Source organism: Acipenser ruthenus, chromosome 16, assembly GCF_902713425.1.
Source record: "Acipenser ruthenus chromosome 16, fAciRut3.2 maternal haplotype, whole genome shotgun sequence".
Lineage (NCBI taxonomy): Eukaryota > Metazoa > Chordata > Actinopteri > Acipenseriformes > Acipenseridae > Acipenser > Acipenser ruthenus.
Genome location: NC_081204.1, coordinates 5,928,032 through 5,955,447, shown reverse-complemented (window position 1 = coordinate 5,955,447; position 27,416 = coordinate 5,928,032). Strand labels below are relative to the sequence as shown.

Below are 27,416 nucleotides of genomic sequence, written 5' to 3'. Positions count from 1 at the left end.
GCTCAGTACGGTCCTGGCACAGCTCGGTTGTACAGAGGAGAAAAGGCACCAGAGACAGAAAGCTGCAGTTTAAGCGCATATGTGCACTTTTAAACATCAGGCAAACAAAACACAGGAACAAATAAACAAGACACAGGGGCCACAATAAAAGGTTTAAACCAAAAAAATACGATCAGGCAGGGTAGTCTACTTCACTTTATAGTACAGTTTACACACACCCAAACTCCCTCTTTCCAAACAAAGGATTTCTCCCTGCTTTTATACAGGTGGCTGTCCCCTCATTAGCACTCAGTTACCTAATTGGCCACACCTGTGATTTTTGGCAGGGGCAGATTTAACCCCATCCCTGCCAACCTTACATTTCCACACACACTATGTACATTTGGAGGGCTTTTGCCCTGCACACACAGGTGTCCCTTTTACATCAATTATTTTGATACCAACATTTTTCAACTGAAAAGTTTCTGATTGTGATCATGTCCAGCAGCACTCTGTTACGTAGCTGAAACCCTAACTAGGATCTGTGCTCAGGAATTAGTAACCAGTGTAACCTATATAAAACAATACAACAATATTTCAGGATTTAAACACTGAGGCATATTTATAGCTAAATGCAACAAGATTTCTATTTTACTGGGAAAAATTATGCTGTGACTATTATTTTTAAATGTGCAGTGTTGGAATAAGTTAAGGTGCATATTTAAAATGAAAAATGAAAACCAGTGAATCACTGTACTGTCAAATATCCGAATAAGATAGCAGAGATGAAGGAAGGGCACGTGGGGCACTGAAATGAATATCCAGATGGCTAGAGACTCTCAAAGGCGATAGGTTTCACTGTACTTTTCCACTCCCCAACAACATTCAAGTCTAAGACAAAGGACTGTAAGGAGCTGCGCCACAACAGTCATTTTTCAATCAGTTATTCCTAGATCTTATTTTCAAAGCTAACCTAATCAAGATAGCAAAGCAGCAACGAATAATACAGTTTATTCAAACTACAGTTTATTCACAGTACTAACACAGTATAAAATTGAATTATAATTTGAATATAAAATAAAATGTGGTACTGTTAGGTTAGATTTTACATTCAGACTTCACCCAATGGCTGATTATACTATTATATTGTTCCAGCTTTATTTCTGTTAGATTAGTTCGGAGCATATCCTGAAACCACTATGTGCACAAATTGCATCCAATGTAAGTGCCTTCGGTCTGTGAGCGAGACTTGTCTATTTACCACAGTGATGAGTATGCTCATTTTGTAACATGGTTTCCATGAAAGCCTAACAGCTGAATAGTGTATAGCTGTACAATTACTAAAAAAAACGAAACGTACCATATGTCCACCGACATACAAATTGAGTGGAATGGCCCAGAAGCCCAGTAAATAGCTGAAAAATGGTTGTGGTAATAATGGTTGTGAAACTCAATGGCTGTGCATGTCAGTCTCCCAGTGTTGTACATTGTGTATGTTCTTTTAGGTGAAGCAACTATGGGATATTAATGTACCAGTTTTTGCAACATACTGTACCATATCTTAGTATTATCTTGAAAGTATAAAATAACTTACTTCAATCAATAAGCATGCTGTAAACTTGGGTCAGTAGTAATCTAATCTCACAAAAGCTTTTAGGACCTGGGGATATCAATCATTCGTCTAACATGATCATACCAGATGTGATGCCTGGGTGTAATTCATTGATCTTTTTTTACTTCAGTTTCCCTCCAATAATAATTAGACTTCAGGTACCTTTAACTGTATAATGTGGTTGTTCATAGAAATGTGTAAAATGTTATTTTTACAGAGTCGCTTTTTTTGTGTATGCTTCTGTTTGGTACTTCATTTTCATGTCAATTGAATTTTAAATGAAAACAGGTAAAATGGAGTTGCTTCTTTTACACTGCTACAGCATGTCATGTCTACAAGCCAGGTCTTTGTGAAAACAGACAGTAGATAATGATTCTTTAGATGTTACTGACGGCACTGGCCTTTCGTTTCAATCTGCTGTGGCTTTTGGAAATCATAGTACCACAAATTTGAATAATTAAACACAGGTCTGTTTTCCATTCAAAGTGATTAGTTTTAATAGAATAATATTGCAACATCCACAAAGTGTCTCATCCCTTTTCTCAGCAGAGAAAAGCTGCAGTGTAAAGTAAGTGTGTGTGTGTGTGTATATATATTCACACTATGTTATCTGCATATCTCCATTTCATGTACTTTATATAACCCTTACTTTATTCAGTTTTAACTATTGCACCAATTTTTGCATGTAAAATATATATATATATATATATATATATATATATATATATATATATATATATATATATATATATATATATCCTCTTTGTTACCAGAAAAAAAAAAATGAATTACTTACTGTTGAAGTCTGTGGTGTATGTATTCATACAATAGTTTTCAACATAATGTTATAACCTTCTGTATTTCTCTTTAATCAGCTAAGCAATCTAAATGATTAGATTCCATTATGTTACGTCTCAGATGAACAGCATATACTTGTGTCGTTTAAAAAAAAAATTGGAAACATTCCTTTTGTAGTAAAGTCAATAAATGTCAGAGCAGTCAGCAGTGATGCTTACATTTACAAAACAACCCTCCTACTATTCTCTAGGTGGCCACATTTACTTTTCTCATCACTCGGTATCATATTATGTTATTATATTGTTTAATTTCATATTCCTTTACAACACAGAGCAGCAAGCTAAATATGGCCAGAGGCAGATATACGCAACAAAATACTCTGGAGGCTTGCACAGAAGAACTCAATGCCATTTGTCTATATATACGACCTGATAAAGCCAGTCTGAATTACCTGTGTATTTTTTAATGTACTCCCCTCTAAACGCCAAATGTTCTATGTTAAATTTTAATGTAACTAAAATCTATAATTTGATATTCCACTTAGTCGTGCAAGGACAGGACACAATATGTATTCATTTTTATTTCTTGCCTTCGCATGTACAAGCAAGTGGAGAGAAGTATTTACAATAGGACATTCAGTATCATAATACACAAACCAGCACAATACACACAATATACAGTGCCTTGCGAAAGTATTCGGCCCCCTTGAACTTTGCGACCTTTTGCCACATTTCAGGCTTCAAACATAAAGATATGAAACTGTAATTTTTTGTGAAGAATCAACAACAAGTGGGACACAATCATGAAGTGGAACGAAATTTATTGGATATTTCAAACTTTTTTAACAAATAAAAAACTGAAAAATTGGGCGTGCAAAATTATTCAGCCCCCTTAAGTTAATACTTTGTAGCGCCACCTTTTGCTGCGATTACAGCTGTAAGTCGCTTGGGGTATGTCTCTATCAGTTTTGCACATCGAGAGACTGAAATTTTTGCCCATTCCTCCTTGCAAAACAGCTCGAGCTCAGTGAGGTTGGATGGAGAGCATTTGTGAACAGCAGTTTTCAGTTCTTTCCACAGATTCTCGATTGGATTCAGGTCTGGACTTTGACTTGGCCATTCTAACACCTGGATATGTTTATTTGTGAACCATTCCATTGTAGATTTTGCTTTATGTTTTGGATCATTGTCTTGTTGGAAGACAAATCTCCGTCTCAGTCTCAGGTCTTTTGCAGACTCCATCAGGTTTTCTTCCAGAATGGTCCTGTACTTGGCTCCATCCATCTTCCCATCAATTTTAACCATCTTCCCTGTCCCTGCTGAAGAAAAGCAGGCCCAAACCATGATGCTGCCACCACCATGTTTGACAGTGGGGATGGTGTGTTCAGGGTGATGAGCTGTGTTGCTTTTACGCCAAACATAATGTTTTGCATTGTTGCCAAAAAGTTCGATTTTGGTTTCATCTGACCAGAGCACCTTCTTCCACATGTTTGGTGTGTCTCCCAGGTGGCTTGTGGCAAACTGTAAACGACACTTTTTATGGATATCTTTAAGAAATGGCTTTCTTCTTGCCACTCTTCCATAAAGGCCAGATTTGTGCAGTATACGACTGATTGTTGTCCTATGGACAGAGTCTCCCACCTCAGCTGTAGATCTCTGCAGTTCATCCAGAGTGATCATGGGCCTCTTGGCTGCATCTCTGATCAGTCTTCTCCTTGTATGAGCTGAAAGTTTAGAGGGACGGCCAGGTCTTGGTAGATTCGCAGTGGTCTGATACTCCTTCCATTTCAATATTATCGCTTGCACAGTGCTCCTTGGGATGTTTAAAGCTTGGGAAATCTTTTTGTATCCAAATCCGGCTTTAAACTTCTCCACAACAGTATCTCGGACCTGCCTGGTGTGTTCCTTGTTCTTCATGATGCTCTCTGCGCTTTAAACGGACCTCTGAGACTATCACAGTGCAGGTGCATTTATACGGAGACTTGATTACACACAGGTGGATTCTATTTATCATCATTAGTCATTTAGGTCAACATTGGATCATTCAGAGATCCTCACTGAACTTCTGGAGAGAGTTTGCTGCACTGAAAGTAAAGGGGCTGAATAATTTTGCACGCCCAATTTTTCAGTTTTTTATTTGTTAAAAAAGTTTGAAATATCCAATAAATTTCGTTCCACTTCATGATTGTGTCCCACTTGTTGTTGATTCTTCACAAAAAATTACAGTTTCATATCTTTATGTTTGAAGCCTGAAATGTGGCAAAAGGTCGCAAAGTTCAAGGGGGCCGAATACTTTTGCAAGGCACTGTAAATAAAAAACTGGTACATATATGTGCTAGGTTTGTTATAAATTGCCTAATGCACCTCAAACTGTGTGATGATACCAAGATTCCGATCGTTCCAAGATGAAGCAGTTGATAACAGAAAGAGGTTTTACCCTGACCAGAAAATGACTGAGATTTAAACAGGGACACCTACTACACATTACTAGTCCCAAAAGACCCTTAAGAAACAGATGAAATGTCTGGTGTTCGAACCCAAAGGTGCTTCTCATCACGCCGCACACATCTCAGCAAGTAATTGACAGAAAAATGAATTCAATTATTTTTCTTCATTTACCTTTTTTTTTCTTTCAGATAAGCAAGCAACAACTTCAGACAGTGAAAGATCGATTTCAGGCCTTCCTCAACGGTGAGACTCAGATTGTGGCTGATGAGGCTTTTATTAATGCTGTCCAAAGCTATTATGAGGTAAGTTTGTTCTTTTCCCAGTAACAGTCTTACATTATTGTATTATAAAAAAGAATAAGCTTAGTATTTTTAGTGTGTTACTTGATTGTTGGGCCTTGTTGTATACAACGAGACAATTACTATCAGGACATTTTTAAGGGATTCAACATTTTCAAAATATAAGTATTCTATGATGTTATTATTCAGTAATTCTTGTTAAATAATGTGCTTTCAACATAGTAAATTATTAGTATTAAGCAAGGTCTGGCTATCATATAGAGTATTATTACCTAAGAAATATGCGCTACAGTATATTGCTGTTCTCATTCCCGTATTTGTTACAATAACCATGTTGACAAACAAGACCTAAATTTGTGTAATTGCATTAGCATACAAATTTGAGTAATAAACATTCACGTTCTAACGTCTTTCTCTTGGGAGTTGTTTTGGAAGGTTTGTTGGTAAACAAGAATGTTAAGTAATGTTTTAGCTGCCATGGTTCACCTTAGGCCTCTAGAATTATAAATATGCCATTTAAAACGTAGCAATACAACACTGCCAGCTGTTTGTTTTAAGGTAGGGAAGATTCTACTTGTTGCAGCTGTAACAGAGGATGGGAAGGGTTAAAGGCAAATTATAAATCATGTTTATTGGTAATCCGCATCTAAGTTTATTGGCCTTCATCCCGCTGTTACACTATTATAGGTGCACAAAATGTAAAGCTGGTTATTTGAAGTTCAAAGTGGGATCCTATACCAAAATACACTTTACAATAAATCTTCTGGACCTTTTTTCTTTTTTTTTATTCTTGTGTAGAGGCATGTTTTCAAAGTGGAATAAAATCATTTTAATGGTATAGTTTAATCACTCCATCCTGCAACTAGTTATTTCTTACTAGATTTATACAGTTACAGGCATATTCTTCCTCTCAGAAACAGGCTTTGCCATTACAGTAACTGACATATCATTGTGAACATTTACCTAGCAGGTTATGTCCTCTGCATTATGCATATTGCCTAATGATATACAGAGGTCGTAAAAGACAATGTAGCACTGCGCTATATTGAATGGATTAGTTACGAAGCCCCACACCTCAACAGTTGATCACCCTCCTGTGAGCACAATAAACCTGTGAATGAGCTGTCTGTTACAGGCATGTATCTCATCATGCCAAATAATATTACTATACTGTAAACTACTGTACTGTAGACTTTGCTGAATGTACAAGGCATATATTAATTGGTCTGTTTGCACTTGTAAGAGGTAAAGCAGCAGAAAGTCTGCCAAAACCTCGTCCGTCAGGATCATTAGAAAGAAAATGGTTTGAGGACATGATAAACTTCAAATTGAAAATAAATCAAAATCAATCAAAACAGAGCGCTATGTTGCAATTGTTAAAAAGAAAATTTGTGGTACAAAATAACTAGACCGCTTCAGCCAAGCTTGGAAATCTGAAATTAATTGTTTACTTGTTTCCGCGAAACCCTTCTTGATTTAAACAGGGTTTTAGGTGATTTTCATTTAAAAGCTATTCGAAAGAAAGATACTGACGCAATGATCAACTCAGTATAAAAAAATGTATCTTTGATGTATCTCTGATGTCTAAAATCCAGTCAAGCCACAGGCAGTTTCCGTATTTTACTATGTAAAAAAAACGACTGAACAATTTCAATATGAAGAATGTTTGCACAATCAGTCTACATTTTAGACATGGGAAATTCATGTTGTATTTACCAATAAGAATATAGAAGGATAGGATACATTTCTAAAACAGTGAATGGTTTTTTTCTTTTTCTTTCTCATTGCAGGTGTTTATCAAGAGTGATCGTGTTTCTCGGATGGTGCAAAGTGGGGGATGCTCCGCCAACGATTCCAGGGAAGTGTTCAAGAAACACATTGAGAAGAGGGTCCGCAGCCTGCCAGAGATCGACGGCCTCAGCAAGGAGACTGTCCTGAGCTCCTGGATGGCCAAGTTTGATGCAATTTATCGCGGGGAGGAGGACCCTCGCAAACAGCAAGCCAGAATGACAGCCAGCGCTGCCTCCGAGCTGATCCTGAGCAAAGAGCAGCTGTACGAGATGTTCCAGCAGATCCTGGGAATCAAGAAGTTTGAGCATCAACTGCTGTACAACGCGTGTCAGGTAAGAACATCACCCAAACAGCGTTTTTTTGTAAATTTGTCCAGCAAGTATTACAGCTATGGCAAGATTTTTGCATCACCCTATAGAATTAACTAATTTTGCTTCATAAAAGTGGAATGAAACCTGCTGAATAATGTTACATTAACATATTGAACTACATACTGCTTGTAGTTTTCCATATACTTAACAAAAAAATTGACAGAAATTGAAAAATCTCACATTTCAAAATTAAATACTGTACCACTGTTGTGGCTTCCAGTAGACTTTTGCGATATGATTTCGTAGGAGGTGTTGTGGTCCGGTGGTTAAAGAAAAGGGCATATAACCAGGAGGTCCCTGGTTCAAATCCTGGCTCACTCACTGACTCACTGTGTGACCTTGAGCAAGTCGCTTAATCTCCTTGTGCTCCGTCTTTCAGGTGAGATGTTGTTGTAAGTGACTCCGCAGCTGATGTGTAGTTCACACACCCTAGTCTCTGTACGTCGCCTTGGATAAAGGTGTCTGCTAAATAAACAAATAATAACTTGGATTACATGATGTTAAATAAAAGATCTAAATTATGTTCATACATATTTTTTTTATTATTATGTCTCAATCCTAAAATGATAGGTGATGCAAAACTTTTTGGCCATAGCTGAAGATACATGTTCTATCACTTATAGACTATTTTCTAAAATGATGGTAGAAAATCAATATGGTACAAAAAAGAGTATTTTGAATAATGAAATGACAAAACCGCAGTGTGTGGGCATTTAGGACTGTCACAGGACATTTGCCAAGCCACTTTCTACTTGGATTTGATTGTAACTTCTCAGATAACAGATTGTCAGGTACTGCACTACCCACCCAGAATGCAAAGAGCCCCATTGATATATTCTTCAAGGCCCTTGTGTATGATTGAAATGCAGGGCACGACAGCAGTCTGGGCTGAAAGACATTAGGTTTTCTCATCATTTAATACATTAACAAACGCAATCCCTCCACTTTCAAGCACATGCCCTAGGTGACCCTCGAATTGTTGAAAATTACTTAATGCCTCCTACAATATTAAGGACTTATGAGTTTAACATATTAACGTAATCAAATCTGAAAGTGCTCTGTGAACAAGGAATACATATATAACAAAATAATGTCTTATTTTAGGAGAAAATAATGTACAACAAAAGCATTTCTGTGCTCCATTAGGATATAATGTATACAGTATAATGTCACATTGTATTAACAAGATGGATAATGTGTACAGTAGTCTAGATTATCTTCTTGTGTCTGTAGAGCCAAATTACAGTTGGTTTAGATTGTGAGTTTCTTTTTGTTTGTCAGAGCTGGCTTATGCTTTAGAGAATTCTTCATTTGAAATCCTGATAATAGTTACAGACACAATTCGGTTTTTTTTGTGTTTCATGGCCTGATTTAAAAAATGGCTCTTGTCCTAAGAGAACAAGATCCCATCTGAATATGCTGCCTGTTTCTGAACACAATAGCTATTCCTCTTGGCTTTGAAGTTTGATCACCCAGTTTCAGCCTGTTATCAGCAAAGACAGTAAGGTTCAAATTTGCATATTGACATTCTTTATTTGAAGTCATTCTCAGGAAACTTTAATGTATGATTGTTGAGAGGCACTGCAGTTGGATGATCTACTTAACAAAGGAATGTTTGTAAGTGGATTTACAAAGTGGGTTTTAACACATTTTTACACAAAATCTTAACACTGATAGATTCAATTGAGTGTTGACTAAATGTAACAAGTCCTGAAGGACACCTCTCTCTCTCTTGCTCTCTTCAGGGTTTACCACTTGATTAAGTTGATTCATCTGTAGCTTAGTGGTATTAACATTTGGCTCTTTGTCAGATTTAACATGTGTTCAATGAAGTTATCAACCAGGTCGGATCGAGGTCCTGGATTGGAATGGCCTGATAGTCATGCTTGAGTTTGTTTTATTTGTATTATTACTGTTTGCAAAGCAGTAACTGTGTCCGCACCCAGCTGTTTACACTAGGCTTGCTCAGCAAACTCCACCCTTAAAAAACAAAGCAACCCTGGTTTGTTTGGAGCAGGTATGGGAATATTCTCCTTAACATAAGACATATTTCTGTTGCATATATATATATTATTCTTAGCTTAAATGGAAAAACACTACAACAACCTATGAGTTATAGGTGATTTTACAGGCTCATTTCCTATTAGACAAAATGTATAACTGGATCATCACCTGCGAAATTGACCATTTGTGTGACAATTGGTAGGAAACAACATCATTATTATTTGTTTATTTAGCAGACACCTTTATCCAAGGCAACTTATAGAGATTAGGGTGTGTGAACTATGCATCAGCTGCGGAGTCTCTTACAACAACGTCTCACCCAAAAGACGGAGCACAAGGAGGTTCTTCACATGATGAGTCAGTGGCCTAAATAGATATTTTAAGTTGGGGGGGGGGAGGGGGACTGCACTTTGCACAAAATGTCAGAAGCTAAGAGACAATCCTGTTCTTCAGTAATGCTAGAATTCACCATACGATTGTTGGCTGTTTTTGCTCTAAAGATAATACTCGATATTGTAATCAATATTCACGTAATTCAATTTGAAGTGACTTTGATGTTGTTCCATTAAGGAAAGTAACTTCAATTTTGCATAATAATGTACCCTCCAGGGACGGCTGATCAATAAGTCTTGTGAAAATCAGACTAATACTACTGAGTAGGAGTTGGACACATCTGAGAAACAGCCAATTCAATTCCTTAACAATATTTATTTTTGGATCGCATCTTCCAACTGCACTGCAGTTGCCGAGCGCATAGAGTAAATCACAAATCACAGAATTACAGGGGAAAAAAAGCTGTTTGATTTTCTGTTATCACAGTTCAAGCTGGAGGATCGGTATGGATTGTAGAGGCAACACAAGTCAACAGGGCTTGAAATGACCATCTGTTTAATTTAATAGGTAAAAATCAAAGATGTGGAAGTGAGGTGCATGCCCATCGTTTTTACTTTTTACATATAAAAATCTATTTAGTCTGCTTAGACTTTGCTCCTCCTTGTGAAGTTCAGCATGTGTTTGTGTTTTGGTATATACCTCCATTTTGTTATAGTAAAAAAAAAAGAAAATTAGCAAACGCCATTACAATGACCTTTTAAAATATAAATGACACTTGTTGTGGAGTAAGCAGAGCTGCCAGTGGGCTGGTGGATTACTTAATTGGTACATTACTGCTCTCAGGTCGAAGTGTGGTTTATCCCTGCTTGAATGCATTGATGTTTTTCATGTTAGTCAGCTTGTCTCTGGTGTAACCAGCCAGGCTCCTTTTCTCATCCTCACAGCACCACATCCTGGTCTCCTGTGTGCACTGTTGGATCATGGGTAATTACCAATGGGTTACTGCTGCTTGTTCTTCCTGAATATATCATGGTTTGCTGAATTGGTCATAATGATGAGCAGGGATTCAGCTGACAGCACCCTAAAGAAACATCCTCACAGCCAGCTATAGTCATAACTATATATTGTCCACTTTTGTTCTTAAAAGGAATTATCTGTGACTCTAAGTGTTTGATGATTAAACCAAAAAAGTTCCACAGTTGCTGGGTAGTACTAGTTAATGTAATTCCTCTCTCTTTCAGTGAGAGGAATTTTCTTTGTGTTTAGTTTTCATTTTTCACCTGAAGAGATTTTTGTGGTCTAGATAAGGGTTTTTCAACCTTTTTTTAAAACTGTACCCTTTCTGTTGGGAGGTTTTAGCTAAAGTACCCTTTACTATATTTGCTCACTGAATGGTACCACAGTTGCAATGACTAATCACAATAATCTGATTAGCAGATTTTTCCCGTTTATTTTATATTTCATTTTTCATAAGACCCTGGGACTGACAAACTGCTGGTTTAAAACAGAATACCAAACAGAAGTCTTTCTGTTCGGCAAAGTAATTATATATAATACAACATAGTCTGCACTGCAAATGTTTATCACGTTACCATTTACTTACCACATCAGCGTAAGTATGTGTGCCATTTAAAATGTTTACATCAAAAACATAACCTCACGATAAAACTATAAACACCTAACAATTATACTTTTGTTTTAGTATTATTAAAGCCAGCAGAATTATCCAAAGGGACTCTATAACTTTCTGTCGCTTTGCACTTTCTATAGACTCTTGTGTTTTCTTACTTTGTTTTTGATATGCATTAAGAGATGCATCCATTTCAAATACCGACAACATAATCAACCAGCCGCTATTGCTGTTACTAAAATGCAGCCGCGGTAATAAATAAAACAAAAACCGTCAACGCCTACTATTTATTTACCGGAGCATTTATACTTCTAAAAAAACACAGAAATATTGTTGCTTCACTGATACTACAAGTTGAAAACAGCAAAATCATGAGCAGCACAGAGCGCTCGCTTGCTTCACCTATGTAAAACCACTCAATCGAAATCACACATGCGTACAGGAGGAAAATGTGGGCGTGATAGATTTTGTGTATTTGTTTTCATCTGCGGTTCACTTTGAGCTGCTAAACAAAGTTTAAATAATTATACACAGTGCTTTAGAGAATATATAATACCGTTAAAAAGTTATTATTTTCTTTTACTTTCGTTTTTATTTGTGTATTTCTGAGGGCGTACACCCCTATGACCCTTAGAAGTACCCCGAGTGGAACGCGTTGAAAAACGCTGGTCTATTATACAATACATGTTTAAAAATAAAAATCCAGTTATAATTTTTGAAATATGCATGAACAGTATGAGAAACAGTGTAGCTTGATTTTTTAAAATATTATTGACTTTGTTTGTAAACATCTTGTTAACTTTTCCCCCGCATACAGTATTATGATATAAATTTGATTTAAACAGAGTAAATAAAGATGCTAAGCAATGGCCTTTAAAACAACAGCTGCTTCAATAAACACAGGGTGCAGGAACCAGAAGATGGGCTGATTGTTAAAGAGAAATACAGTGACAAATACAGTAACAAGGGTTTGAACTCATTGTGTAGCATTTCTCAAGGGAGCAATCTTGTAAAGTATTTTATGACAAGGAGTGCAGCTCTCTCTCTCTCTCTCTCTCTCTCTCTCTCTCTCTCTCTCTCTCTCTCTCTCTCTCTCTCTCTCTCTCTCTCTCTCTGTCTCTCTCTCTCTCTCTCTCTGATGCCGCTACCAGATGGCTGGACTCTGCCGCTGAATGAAGGCTCCTGGGCTGTAAGCAGCTGAGACTGAACCTATCAGACAGTGCAATGCTGAGCTAAAAATAGAACAGCAGCAGATTGCTATAAGTATTTGGAAGGTGTAGCTCTGCAGTGTAGTACTGTACATTTTTCTCAGTTTGATCAGCGACATTTTTGTTATCCCGTTGTTGTTTAGCAACTGGGCAGCATCAAGAAGCTTCTTCCATAGGGAGTTGTGTCTTTGAGACTCCTCATGGAGCTGGGAGGAGTGGAGACCAACCCTCTTTAAACTGACAATCTGCCAATGAAGGGCGGGTAGTTCAGTGGCCTTAAGAACATGCAGTTCTGCATTCAGTTTTTCAGCAGAACTAACACTACATGTCTATATATTTCAAAGATGACAGAATAAGAGATGCTCCAAAATAATTGTTTAGAATTGATAAATGATTCTAATAATGGGATCATTATTTTTAGTACTTGGTGCCACATTGTGGTGGGATACTGTAACAGAGCTGCTATTTAAAAAAGATTTCAGGGTTAGGGAAATGCAGCTTTGTATGTTTCTACTGTCAGACTTTACAAATACAGTACAAGAAATCCTGTCCATGCCCTAAAGTAATCTCTGTCCTTACATTAAAGATGTCCTGCAAGGTTTTCCTTCCACCTAACTGTGCTACAAAGCCCATTGGATTAGGTAATGCCTTTTCCTAAGTAATTACAATGATCTGTCTTGCCACCCATGGCTGGTTCTGTTTGCCACTTCTGCCATCTGTATTCTTCATCAGTGACTTGTGCGACCTGTATGTGATATATTTAATATTACCAAATGCTTCTTTGTCAAGTACAGTACATTTTTTTTGACACTAAGGAAACCTGACATGTTAATTTTATCGAGATCCATTCTTTCACTGGCACAGCTGTCTGTATCAACCTCTGCTGAACGAGTCACTCATTTAAATTGTTAGTGATGTGAATTACTTGTTGCCTCTCCTGGTCCCAATCTTTTGAACGCAATTTGCATTCAATTTAAGGGAATTCCTGGCATCGTCTGCAAGTGAACATAATGCATTTTTCATCGTGCCTCGATCAGCCTTGCTGAATACATTGTACTGTATGTGCTACACTTATTTAAAAAAAAAAGTTATTTGGCCATTTTCAAAAGATGCTTAAAACACACCGCTATTCAATCTTGGTCTTATCTCAAACAGTCCACTGAAGCTAAATTGAGACCATCAGATTTCACTTGTCGCACCCTCTGGATTTGAAAGAGGCTAATATGAATCACATGTGCCTTGAAGTGTTTTAGTGAAGCAATAGCTGCTTCTTCAAAAACAAAACAAAATAAAAACTACAGTATAGTTTTTGTTCACTACTCAAATGTAATTTCTTTCAGCACTATACAGAAAGACAACACAAACATCACACAACGTCTGTTTCAAACGGCCTGGGTCAGGTTAATTTTGTTTGAAACAATGTATCAATTTACATGCTGTTCAGTTATCTGCGAGCAAATGGACTGAGTTTGTTTAGAGGCGAGCTGAAGTTACTGTTTTTTTTTTAATTAATTTGTTTCTGTTCACAATGCAGATTGCAAGTGCACTATGTTCATTTATAGACTGTGAACCGGATGGTTACAATATCCTGCAATGCATTTCGGTATCTTGAAAAAGGGCAGCTATTGATGTTATATTACTCCGGTTTTTAATAGCATGTTTTAGATTTTGACATATTGCTGTGGAAGAAAGCATGGGAACTGGGGAACAAATCTAATTTAAGGAATACATTTGTTGAAGGCCTACAATAGGATATTAGAGTTGTGCAGTATTCCATTACACAAAACGTCACTGTTCCCCTTCTGTAGGCATTAAACAAATTAATTTGAGAAAAGACTTCATATATTTTACTATTTTGAGTTGTCCAGTCAGGATTGGATGTTGGTGTCTGATAAAATGTCTCTCAGAGCTGTCCACCATACAATGTTTTGTCTCATGCCTGCTATTTTCAACATTGGACCTGACCATTGCAGTCCTTTGTGCCACAGAGAGTTGAGAAAAGAACATTTAATATGGATAGGCAACAGGCATTGTTTGGTCAGATTCAGCACTTGAACTAAAAATGTTCTTCTAACTTGACCTGACCATTGCCTTTATAGAAAGAAGGCCCCCATTTTGTGTTATTATTTTTAGATACTATCTACAGGAACTGTAGCCTTAAATTCAGTGAACTGTGAAATAGGATTTCAATTATTAAAGAAAGAACCATCAACCTGACAAAGCCTTTGATTCCCCAGTGTCGCCTTAAATAGCTCAGTGTTCTTCGGTTAGACTGTTTGTTTTTTTGCTGCAGGTTATTGAGTTCATTTGATATTAAGGAGGCTTGCTGGTATGGCAGAAAATAATCAATACAGTGTATCTAGTGTGCTGAGAGAGTGGTATTGGGTGCGTTATGTTGTAATGACTAGGGTACAAGTCGAACTGACCCGAAAGGCAAGTCTTTTCTCATTAATGAAATAAAAAGATAAAAACCTATTAGCAAGTCCAGGGAACTAGCAACAGATTTTTTTTTTTTTTAATGTTAAGTAGAAGTATATGCTTATATGATACAACGATGAAATCAATCAAACCCAAAGGGAGTTTAAGACGATTCTTACATTTTATTTTTCTACTCCTCAAGAAAATATCATGGTGCTGATGTATCTTCATTTAAACCTTAAGCAATTCAGGTTATCAGAGGGAGTGGTTGTTCAGTCACAATTATTATTATTATTATTATTTATTTCTTAGCAGACGCCCTTATCCAGGGCGACTTACAATTGTTACAAGATATCACATTATACATTATTTCACATTATACAGATATCACATTATTTTTACATACAATTACCCATTTATACAGTTGGGTTTTTACTGGAGCAATCTAAGTAAAGTACCTTGCTCAAGGGTACAACAGCAGTGTCCCCCACTGGGGATTGAACCCACAACCCTCCGGTCAAGAGTCCAGAGCCCTAACCACTACTCCACACTGCTGCCACAATATTAATGCTGCCACGAAATAAATGGATGCAAAGGTCACGCATCTGGGTTCCTAGCCCATAGCACTTTCCTGTGTCAGATGCTGTAAATGACTTGCATGCGCCGACTTTGAGATTAATTATTAATATAAGAACGCGTGTGACTATTTCAGTACTTTATTACGCTGTGGGAGAATGTAGGACAACAGCTGTGTTGGGAGTTACACTAACAGTTGTTGCAATCCTTTGTTCTGAAACTCGGCTCAATTAAACATCATCAGTTTTTATCCTGATTTTGATCTATTTTCAAAGCAAAAGATGAAATATTGTAACGCCAACAGAAGTTAAATATTACATGTCTTCTTGATAAATGAAAAAAAAAAATGTTGAAGGCCACAGAGGTCTTTTACCTCTGATGAACAGCATTTTACAAGAAAGCGCGGTGATGTATCAAGGAGCCAGTATGCTGCCATTTGTTTTTGGAGACTCATAAAGCCTGCTCAAGGGATCATTTAACAGTGTTCTTTATTGTTTTTTATTTTCAGGCTGTTTTACATGCAAAATACCTACACCCATCAGAGTGGTCTGTACGAGATAGATAATCCATCTGTCCAGTTTTTTTTCACACGTTTAACTGTAATCATCATCATCATCATCATCAAGGAATAACATCTTTCTGATTCTGAACATCATGTCTGTGCAGTAATAAAGACTGCAGTCACTTGGTGCAGAATGTTGGGAGGCTTTGCAAATCAGACTAAATCTTTCTGAATCTTTATCACAGCGCTGTGATTTATAGAAAATCCTGCAAAGAGAAGTGGTAACTGGAGCAATTATTAGTTCCCCGGCAGGCAATTTGGTTTCTTGAGTCAGTTGTGTATTAAAGGTATCCTTTCAACTGAGATCAATGAACTACTTTGCCTTACCTGTTTTTTACATACTGCATATTTATGTATCTGGTGTCCATACAGTAACTCCGCAGAAGGCTTTAAAATGATCAGCAATCCAGTTTTCAAGAAACTACCACCTTCTGAAAGTCATTGATATTCTGAAAGTCAACAGGGGTTGCCAGGGTCAGCTCCCAGCTTGACAAGTGGTGATAGGGGGTTAACACACTGTCTTATATACAAGATGGTCAGTGATTTTCATTGGCTAGTTCACGGTGGGCTACTTTGTCACTGTGGGATTGCTCCATTTTACAGCAAATGTTCTGTTGATGAACATCCCCTTTCTCATACTGAATCAGAATATGGGGATATAATACGGGGATCTGACATAGGTCAACATCTTTACATATATGTTTACCAGGACAGTTTTATACTGACAGCTCTAATCTTAAATTAGAAAAAAATACAAGAAAAATGTCAAAACTGCACTGAATTACTGTACAAGCATGAAATTCTGTTTCAGAATTATGATGATAAACCACACATGAGATAAAAAAAATATATATAGAATACCGTACAATATGCATTTTATATCTGTTTATACAAAGAGTTAACACTGCAGGATGGACTCCTATTGTGAAAGGAATAGTTGCCCTTGTCTATCAACTCCTTTGTTTCCTAGTACAGCATACACAGTATGCTGCAGGAAATGTAAATTTAACATCTTGTTACCTTGAGTTGGATTACCTTTACCTTCACATTTCTGAGGCATTCACACTTCTGACAAGCATTCTGAGCAAATCCAATTCAATTTCAAATAATAATAACTAAATATTTCAAACAATTGTTTCCCCTGGTTTACTCAGGTAAGAATGCAAAGGATAAAAACAAACCGTTTATTTCACTTTCAGCCACGTTGAGTGGGATTGAGCTGCACAGCAATGCAATTCCCAGCAACAGACGGCACCTGATTTATGCCTAAAGTAACCAGGAAAAAAATCTTCCTGTCCTCTTTTCCAGAGATGCAGCTTGACTCATTAAAATGCGACCTTGTTTTTGTCTTACACGGTAAATACAGATCTGATTGAATCCATCTCTGACTTAATTTCTCTTCAAACCTGTGTCTGACATGTAAAGACAGTTGTTGTACAAATCTATTTGCTAAGTCCGTTCTAACAGTGCAGTGTGTCAAAGTAATGAAGTATGCCAAAAATTAGGTTTTTGTAATGTTGTTGGTGAACCACTGACAAAATGGTAATCTGGGTCTAAAGTCTCATTCATAGATACTCGTGGAATTGTGGGTGTGCATACGGTATGCGTGTGTATTTGCACATATGTCTCTGGGAGGGAGGGGCGGTATGGTAATACAAGTCATGTCCTTGTTTCATAATATTTTATATATGATGACATATACTATGTTAACATTTTAAATATGTTAAAATATGGAAATATGCCAGCACTAACCGAGTACATTTTTATGATGTCCCCCTTGATCTGTATATTGTTTTTCTACATGGGTATTTTTGTACTGTTGTACAAAATACCATTATTTGAAACTTTTGAAACTAAAGAACTTCTACTCAGTCATTTTAATGATATTGCCTAAACTTCCGGTCTCTACACATACTTGTATCTATGCAGGTTTCAATTTAGTGAAGCAGCGATTAACTTTCACTTTTTCTGTGGTTTCAGCTGGATAATCCAGATGAACAGGCGGCACAGATTAGACGAGAACTGGATGGACGTCTTCAAATGGCAGACCAGATTGCAAGAGTGAGTAAAACCTATTTTTGTTACGACAGGCTATTAGCGCAATGCATCCTGCAATGCCGTAACTGCATCAGGTGAGGCAGCAGGCCTCCACATCTCCTTAAACTGCAATCCTGCTGCTCTCTGAAAATGTGTTTGACATGAAAAACCATGCATATAATTATGCATGTAATCTAAACAGCTGTCCAGTACTTGTCATGCCTGGAGGAAGTGAAGTGTGAACTCTGTGCCCACCCCTTTAAAAAAAACACATAAATATACGTAGACACATACTCACACAAATTCACATGTTCCTACTGTTACCATGGTAACTTCTGGTGGAAAAAGTTTGTTATTGCATGGAAATGGCCTGAACCATGGTGTTACCATGTAATTACATCAAGTAACAAGATGTTGTTCACTGGGCCACTTCCATACAATTAAACAGTAGTCAGTTATTACAGTTAAACACAGTTAAACACCTGGGCAGATGGATTCTCTCTCATATAGACCACTCTGTATTTTGTATGTTAAATAGCCTGAAAATAAAGAAAACTTTGAGGTTATCTGTTGAGCAGTCATTACAAGTAATGATGCAGGATGCATCGATGACATTAGATGTTTACTAATTGTTTTCTGTCTCTCTTTAACAATGAATGATAAGCACCATCTCTCTCACTTTATTATTTTGAAAGGAGCGCAAGTTTCTAAAGTTTGTTTCAAAAGAAATGGAGAGCATGTTCATCGAGGAGCTGAAGTCATCTGTGAATTTGCTGATGGCCAACCTGGAAAGCATGCCGGTGTCCAAAGGAGGCTCTGAGTTCAAACTACAGAAGCTGAAACGCGGTCACAACACCTCCATCATCGACATGGGGGAGGAGAACGAAAACCAGCTCTCCAAATCAGATGTTGTGCTGTCTTTCACGCTGGAGGTACAATGGCTTGACACGTATTTGCTCTTCATTCGTTCCCATTTCAGCTGCCACAAGTCTATTTGAAAAGTATTGTTTTTTGCTCTGCATGAACAGTAAGCGGAGGAAGGGGGATTAGCAAAATGTGTGCAAAAAACCTTTCCAATGGATTGATTTTGACCAGCGCAATGAGATACGATTTATTCTTTGACAATCTGAGAATATACATTTACATCGGAAATAACTCTAGAGGATTGCTTTCACTGGTTATGTTTATAAATGAGGTTGCTTGTGAAGTTCGCCCTTTATTGAGTTGCAGAGCTGGGCAACACAAACCAGGAAGCATCATTCATCATATGCTTATTGTTTAAGGTTTCCCTCTTTGAAGGGCCTCAGGTACTAGAGGATCCATAGTAGTATTTTGATAAAGGCAGTGTGGAATAGCCCATATACTCTTGTAAACTGACTCCATACATAAACTAAAACACTTCTATTGATGCCCTTGTTTTATGTCAGCTACTGATATCCTCAAAGCCACAGCACTTTAAACAGATCTCCATCACTGCGTGGTGTGAATGATTAAAGCACGAGGTAACAGCTTCCTGAGGTCTCCATCATATTAACAATGTGTGAATTGTGTAACAGTTCCACCCTGACCTTTCCCCTGGGCCTCACCCCCTGTATCAATAGCACACCCTTTGGAAAAAAGCATCAACTCGGTTCACTGTAGTTCACTGTATACAGTATACCACTATATTGACCAGTATACATTCTGTATTAAATCATGTTAAGTGACAAAGGATATTGTGTTATGTATGTATAAAGATCATGTTCTCTTTTGCAGGTTGTGATCATGGAGGTTCAGGGTTTGAAATCGTTGGCTCCAAACCGCATTGTTTACTGTACAATGGAGGTGGAAGGAGGGGAGAAACTACAGACTGATCAGGCAGAGGCTTCCAAGCCAACGTAAGGGTCCCAATAAGACATATGTAGATAACCTTGTCATTTACGCTGTTAGATGATGATTGTTAAACAATAAAACTAGTACCGGAATGGTAAAACAAAAAAAAAAGGCTACAGTTCAAAATACCAGGATGTTAATAAATACCTACTGCTGCGTAAATATTTGTGAACAAATCTATCCCGTTTATCGGAACATCCTAAAATGTGAAGACATTTTAGGATTTTATTTAGAAGCAGATTAAGTCGCCTAAGACAGACCGCGAGTATCACTCTTGTTACTTCATTCTCTAAATAAATAGAATGTGATGCCTCACTCTAAAACTGGTTACCTGTTATACGGGATTCAAAATGCCACAGCTTACATCATTGATTTTTCCAGCTGTTTTAATTAAAGTGCACACAAAAACGTGTCTGTAGCAGTCTAATAAGAATCCCCAGATACTTGAGTTTTATAGATCCATCCTGAGTATGTCTTATAAATTATCGGTTGTGCTTGTAGCAAATAGACTGTAAAGATTTTATACTCATATAAATAATGACCTAATAATTAACACAATGCGAGTATGAAGTGAAACAGTGATAGTTAATGTTCCAAGTCTACAGCATCAATTCAAGAAAACGCAAGAAGCAAAATTGCAATCATTATATATTCCTATTGAGTGACCTTGTAGGCTTCACGATTTGAAAAATCTGTCTTTTTTTAATATTTGTTTGCTGCACGGAATTGAAACTACAGACCGCACGCACCGATAACCAGATGTGTTACTTTATTTCTATTTTAATACTTTCTCAATTAAGAGATGGAAGGTTTTTGACTTTCAGCTGTAGTGTTGCCTGGACAGATTCAGTGTGGCTGGTTTAGACTCCAGCATCTTAACATTATGACATTTATTTATTTATTTATTGTTTGTTTGGTTTGGTTAAGAAAAGAACTGCATTTTAAGTAGATTTTTATGAATGAAAACATAAATGAATAGCCCCAAACAACATCCTATTTCAGAGGGTTGTTTCAGCAGCAAAGTGAATTTGATCATATATGAGACTGTGATTACTGACAGTAAATAAGTGCAGTCAGACAGTAAAGAAATCCTAGTAATATATACACCTCTCTGAATGACACCTGTTCATTAAATGAGATTAAATGATGACTCAGAAACATTACTCCCTTCAGGATTGAACTGCCAGGATTCTATAAATGTATTTTGATAAATTGAGTTCTGGATTAGATAACCAGGTTTTGTTAGCCTTGGTTCGCATGTTGCAGTTTGTAGGCAGTGAACGAGGAGAAAAGTGATTTTTAAAAAAACATGTACATGTTTATCCTGTTTCTCTTTCAAAAATGTACATGTTTATCCTGTTTCTCTTTCAAAAACCCCACATCCTACTCCTGCCCTGTGATAATGAGAATACTTTAAAGGAATTCCAGGTGCATAACAAGCAGTCATTGCATGGTGAGGGGCAGCTTATTCACTGCACAGAATTGTGTGCTACGAATGGCCCTCTTTTCTGTTTTTATGTCCACCAGTGTGCACCTAAGCAAGCTGCAGTAACATAAAATCACATTCCTAATAATTATGGGTCAGATCAGATATGAAGGGGTATCATTTTATTTATTGAAGGAATGAACGCTGAAAGTATCACAGTGGGAAAAAAAACGTTTTGACGGATTAAATGTCAACATTTTTATAGGCTTGCAGATGGAGAGATTTTGCTTATTCGTGATGAAAAGCTAGGCATTAGGGTTTTACAGTTTGCTAGGCTGTACAGTTAAGTAGATACCAGTTACAGAATGTGTGTCACTAAAGAACGCGTATACATCTGCTGTCCTGGTCCAGGATACTGGTTCTGCTGCATGTCTCGGATCTAGCCGAATGCACTGCCGCTCCCCTGCCTTCAGGACAGCCAGTCTGCTCTCCAGCGGAAGGTTTCTTATAGTGTGTAACTGCAGCGACAGCTGTTCATTCACCTCACGTTCAATTCATTTGAATGAAAAGATTACAGGTTGAAGTGACTGCTGCAGATAAACAGGCAAGCAATTATTTTTTTATATATAGTGAAAGGCTTTATATATATATATATATATATATATATATATATATATATATATATATATATATATATATATATATATATATATATATATATATCATAACCAGCCCTTGAACTAACGTTGCTCTTGATCCTTGAGCAGCTCTGAGCTCAAACCCAGTGTTGCACATTCTCAGTTTCTAGCAGGAATATTCTTAAAGCGAGCTGCAAGGTGACTCGGCTGTTGTTACTTCATTAGTGAGAACAGCCTAAGAAAAAATGAAAGGAAATAAAAATGACAAAATGATTCTGCTGAGCCACCTTCTGAGCAATTATCCTGCCACGCTTTATCTGTTGTTTGACATTGTTTGGGATTGTTGTTAATTTGAGATAGCTTTTTTTAAAAGCAGGTTACAGTCAATTAATTAAAATTGTGGCTGTCTGTTATTGGTTATTTTTTTAAGGCTGGCCTGTATTTCATTTGAATTCCTGGGATGCCATCTAGAGGAATAAATCAGTATAGCACCGTGACTGAATAAAAAACTATTGAAGAAGTCACAGTGGAGCATTGTACTGTTATATACCTACCAATAAAAATAATAATGGAGGTTGTAGTGCCACTAAAGGCATTTTGTATCGTCAATGCCATGAAATTGTAACAGGATAGAGCTGCCAAAGCCTCTGCCGTCTCAGTATCCTTATGCAGGATTTCCTGAGAAAAGCCGCAGCCTCCTCCCACAGTAGTGTTGCTGCCTGGTGTAGCCTGGCTCTGGAGGGTGTCAGCTGAGAGGTTTGGCCGGGGTAGGGGTATATTGGGTCAACAATTTAGAAATGTTGCTTGAATTAAGTTTCTGTAGGAAGAGTGGTTGTATATCTGTTGCTTTCATGCTTTGTTACCTGCTGCACTTGGAACTAGATGTGAAACATGCTTCTATTGAGTCTATTAATGCCAGGAAATGTCGGGAAAAAGGTCTAGTCGAAGATAGATGTAAATAATTAGAACCATCCTAATAATAATCTAAATTGCTTCATATTTTGGCAGGAATCTGAGCTGTAATTTGCCTTGGCAAAGGACTTAAAAAAGGATAAAAGAAGATTGAGAGGGGTTTATAGGAGATCTAAGCAGATTATTGAGCTTGGTCGCATTGTACAATTTAATTAATTGCAAATATACGCAAGAGAATAGTGGCCAAATCAGTACTGGTATGTAGGCATGCTGTACTGTAAAACATATTCACTGTAGCATTCACTATAAGGTCAGAGGAACTTCCATTGGTTTTCAGTAATATATCACACAGGTTTAACATTTATCCAACGCTGAGCAATTACATTTTACACCGAGCTGTGAGGTAATTTAGCCTTTCAAACGCAGTGCTGATTTTATATTCTTGATATAATAAAAATAAATAAATGCAGATTGGGGAGATAATATACAACTCTGGCACCAGGCAGTACACGATAGCAGTCCAGTAATTTAACTCATATATATGTTAATAGTAGAGGCAATTGATAGCAGAAAATGAGGACCGCTTTGTTAAAATAGACTGGTATCTAAAAGAGACTGGCATTCTAAAATTGCATACCCCAGGTTCTAAATGCAAGTTCTATGCAGAAATGATTGACCAATATTGTACAGTATTTCACTACCCTGGCCCGTCAAATCTGCTTTAAATCCAGCCAGTGCCTGGTTAAAATTGCACGGTATTTTATTTGTTTTCAAGTCTCACGGTATTAAGAGCTCAGAGTGTATTTATAGAAATTGACAGGCAGCAAAAATATTAATACATGAATAGATAAGACATAAACCTTTGATGTCTAGACTATGACATTTGGTTCCATCAATATAGACAAATCTGTTTCATGGATTATTACAGTAGGTGCACTTTATGTATTTGCAGTGTGGTATTTTTAGATGTATAAAGAAAAACCGTTACTGTATATATTTTTTTTACTCCATTTTCTCCCCAATTTTTTAAGCCCGGTTCACCGCTGCAACCCCCGCGCTGACTCGGGAGAGACAAAGACGAGCACTCATGTCCTCCGAAACGTGTACCATGAGCTGTCCACTTCTTTTCACTTTGCAGGCCTGCCATGCAGCTACCTTCAGAGCTACAGCATCGGAGGACCAGACAGCTCTGGGCTGCTTGCAGGCAGGCCCGCGGGCGCCCGGCCAGTCTACAGGGGTCGCTGGAGCGCAGTGAGCTGAGGACAACCTGGCCGACCTAAGCCCTCCCCACCCAGGGCGGCGCTCGGCCAATTGTGCGCCGCCCCCTGGGAACTCCCGTCCACGGACAGTTACCTATATTAAACTTTAACCAACAGATCACATGCAAAGTCACACTGCTGTGGGGTCCAATTAATCTATTTGATGTTTGCGTATTTTATGCACAAGCAGCAATATTTAAATATTGATTGCATCTTCATATTACAATAAAGCGAAGTACATAAATAGCCTACAAACATATACAGTACAGATATGACACAAGGGGAACAGTCTGCTTCATGTTACACGTGCCATATTTTGAAAAGCTATTACATTTATATATTAAATATTACTTCAAATTTTTGCCTTACGTTCTTGAATGGGAAAGAACCGTAATTAAGTAGCCCTGTATTTGAATTTTGTGGTTTCTTTGTTTAATCTGTTGTGGTATCACTTTGGGTGGGCAACTGTAAAGAGCTAGCTGAGCAATTCTGTTTCCCGAAATGCAATGCCACGCAAGAAGATGGTCTTTACAGGAGGAGACATGGTCAACCAGACAAGCATATTTTGCAAAAGTTTTATGCCAGAACAATTTTACTGCAGTCTCTTCTTTGGTAAATGGTACGTGGCACTTGTGGTGAAATAGGATGGACAGTATACAGATATCTGCAGATTAAGCTTTTTGATTAACTTAAAGGAACATGGTGATTGACTGAGTATCGGATTGAATTTCGTGTCATGTAGCTGTATTGCTGTATTTAGAATTCATTTTGTGAACCCACGCCATGATGCTGCATCAGCATCATTTCACACTGGATGCTCAGAGCTGTCAAATTACTTGAAGAGAGCAAACCAACAGGGTTCATTTCTTACACCAGAGATGCTGTGTGTCAACATTTTCTACTGAATGCATAAACAAGAACAGGGAAACTGAATGGATAAAAGACATCTGCTTGGAATTCTGGTGCAACAAATCCGAATTTAAGAAGGGCCTGGGGTCAACCAATTGCTATAGAAAAATTAAGATAAAAATACTGAACATTTTGATTTGGAATATTGTGGTTGAATTGCTTTTCCATGAATTAACAGAGAAGGTAACACTGCACACAGCTCTAATTGGCTGTTATTCTTGTTAAATTAAATTGTAACAATTTGAAATCTCTTTACACCCCAATAGGAGATTGCTTTATGTGTGTTATTTAATTATTTCAATTTAACAGATCCCATTGTTACCTTTATTGCAAAAACCAAGTGGAAGAATTAAAGAAAAAAATACATGCTCTTGTTTGTCAGTTTTCATTTTGTTAAATCAAATGCACAGTCCACAAGAGGGCTGATTTGTATGGAAGACTCTGTCTAGATTGTGAAGAACCTTGCTTATACAATGTCAAATATGCTTGTAAGCAGGTGCGTTACATCAAGGTCGAAGCTTACCGAGTGCCACTCATTTCTGTTTAAATGGATGTCAGCAGTGTACTGCCAGCATAATATATAACACTGCATATTATATAGTATACATACAGAATGAGACTTATATTCTCTATAGAGTAGATACTGTAGAACTCAATACATTTGTCAGATACTTCAGTAGCACAGTGAATGGTAAAGTTTTCCCAAGACAAGCATTGCTGTACTGTCCTTATTCCTTTGTAAAGGGATGGGGACATTACATAGATATATAATGTGTGGCAGAGGTAACTGAATTTACCTGTGGTCATTACTCACTTTTCATTTTAACAGCACAATCATCATGCTTTATTACCTTCAAATACAGGTCCCTTGCTGGCCTTGCTATCCAAAATTCAGTCCACATACAACTGTGCACACAGCATGAATACAAATGATGTTTCTGTGGCTTGAATCATGGTCTTGCACTGGCTGTTGCCATAGCAACTAATGACATCATGCCAGATTCCATTCCCCAGTAAATCCAGTGCCTTAAACATCCTTTGTGCAAGTGACATAAAAGATAGCTAAGTGATTTTTTTTTTTTTACAGTACTGCCTATTTTTGATGCTAAGTAGCTTTATTTACTTCAAGTGTTATTTTTAAATGCTTTATGCTGTACACTGCTTAGTGCTTCATATGTGGCCGAAGACCAGTTTCTAATGAAAAAAGGATGCCAGTGTTTGCTAATGTCATTTGGCAATGTGTTTGGATCACCTTTGCAAATTAGAGGTTTTGAGTTGGAAAGGGGAAAAATAACAGTCACAAAACAGATTTTGCCACCAAGGAACATGTTACAGGAATGGTTTTGCTGTCTTTCCAATTAATAATTGAATGCGTGCGCTATCCTCAGGCTTGTGATGCGTTTAATTGTGAAATTGTTTCATAATAAGTACACTTGAGGCTTCTTATTAGAATAGTAGTCGAGGTGATGTCTATATACAATACTGTAAACAAATATGGGCTTTAGAATGTTTTTATACAAGGACCTCAAAGGAACAAAACAAGCCATGGAAAAAGACACTGCCATATTGCTGTATTTGTTAAAATAAATATGTAGTGTTAGGTTACTGTCAATATAAAATCCTGAATGTATAAAAGGTGTAACCTGGTTTATTTAGTTTATTCCCTACTGTGTAGGAGGCAGTCAGTACTGTAATGGGACTCCAGTTACAATTAGCGCTATTTTTTTTTTTTAAGTGCTTCTAACACTGTTCCATGCTTGTCTTTCAGCTGGGGAACTCAAGGTGACTTTACCAGCACACACCCGCTGCCCGCTGTGAAGGTGAAGCTGTTCACAGAGAGCACTGGAGTACTCGCTTTGGAGGACAAGGAACTGGGAAGGGTAGGACCCTCTTTTCTAATTGATTTCTTCAACAGTGGGCCCAGACGCACCCGTCAAGCATTTACTTTTTAGAAAAAGGAAAAAACAAGTTTTTATAACATTCATATTTTTTGTGTAACTAGCTCAACGAGTTTTAGGAACTGATGGATACACCTGTAAATAAATAGCTCTTGAGCACATCGCATACATTCATTTTTTTTAAAAACAGTCCATTGCCCAATCACATTAAAATATACCTTTTATATATAGAATTAAGACCGTAATAATATGGTAAGTTCTTCCATTTATTCCAGGTTGTGGTACCTTAAAATTCAAAAGCCCTGCAAGCACAATGTGAAATGCTGTCTTACCTACAATTAAGGGTAGCTGGAATGATTACTTCTATTGTATTGTATTGATGCTGTACCAGGGAATTTAAACACCTGGCGGAGTTTGAACTAACTTTTCCTGATAAA

General features: G+C 37.3%; 1 protein-coding gene across 19 annotated transcripts in view; it reads left to right on the top strand.

The window, feature by feature from the left end:
- Nucleotides 1-27,416, top strand: part of LOC131697703 (calcium-dependent secretion activator 1) — a 101,504-nt gene that overhangs the window by 16,434 nt on the left and 57,654 nt on the right. For all 19 annotated transcript variants that reach the window (XM_058988567.1, XM_058988569.1, XM_058988574.1 and 16 more), the window contains exons 2-7: nt 5,025-5,138; nt 6,926-7,258; nt 18,009-18,089; nt 18,761-18,997; nt 19,821-19,942; nt 26,850-26,961. In XM_058988567.1, coding sequence (XP_058844550.1) covers nt 5,025-5,138; nt 6,926-7,258; nt 18,009-18,089; nt 18,761-18,997; nt 19,821-19,942; nt 26,850-26,961 — 999 coding nt within the window. The remainder of the gene's footprint in view (nt 1-5,024; nt 5,139-6,925; nt 7,259-18,008; nt 18,090-18,760; nt 18,998-19,820; nt 19,943-26,849; nt 26,962-27,416) is intronic.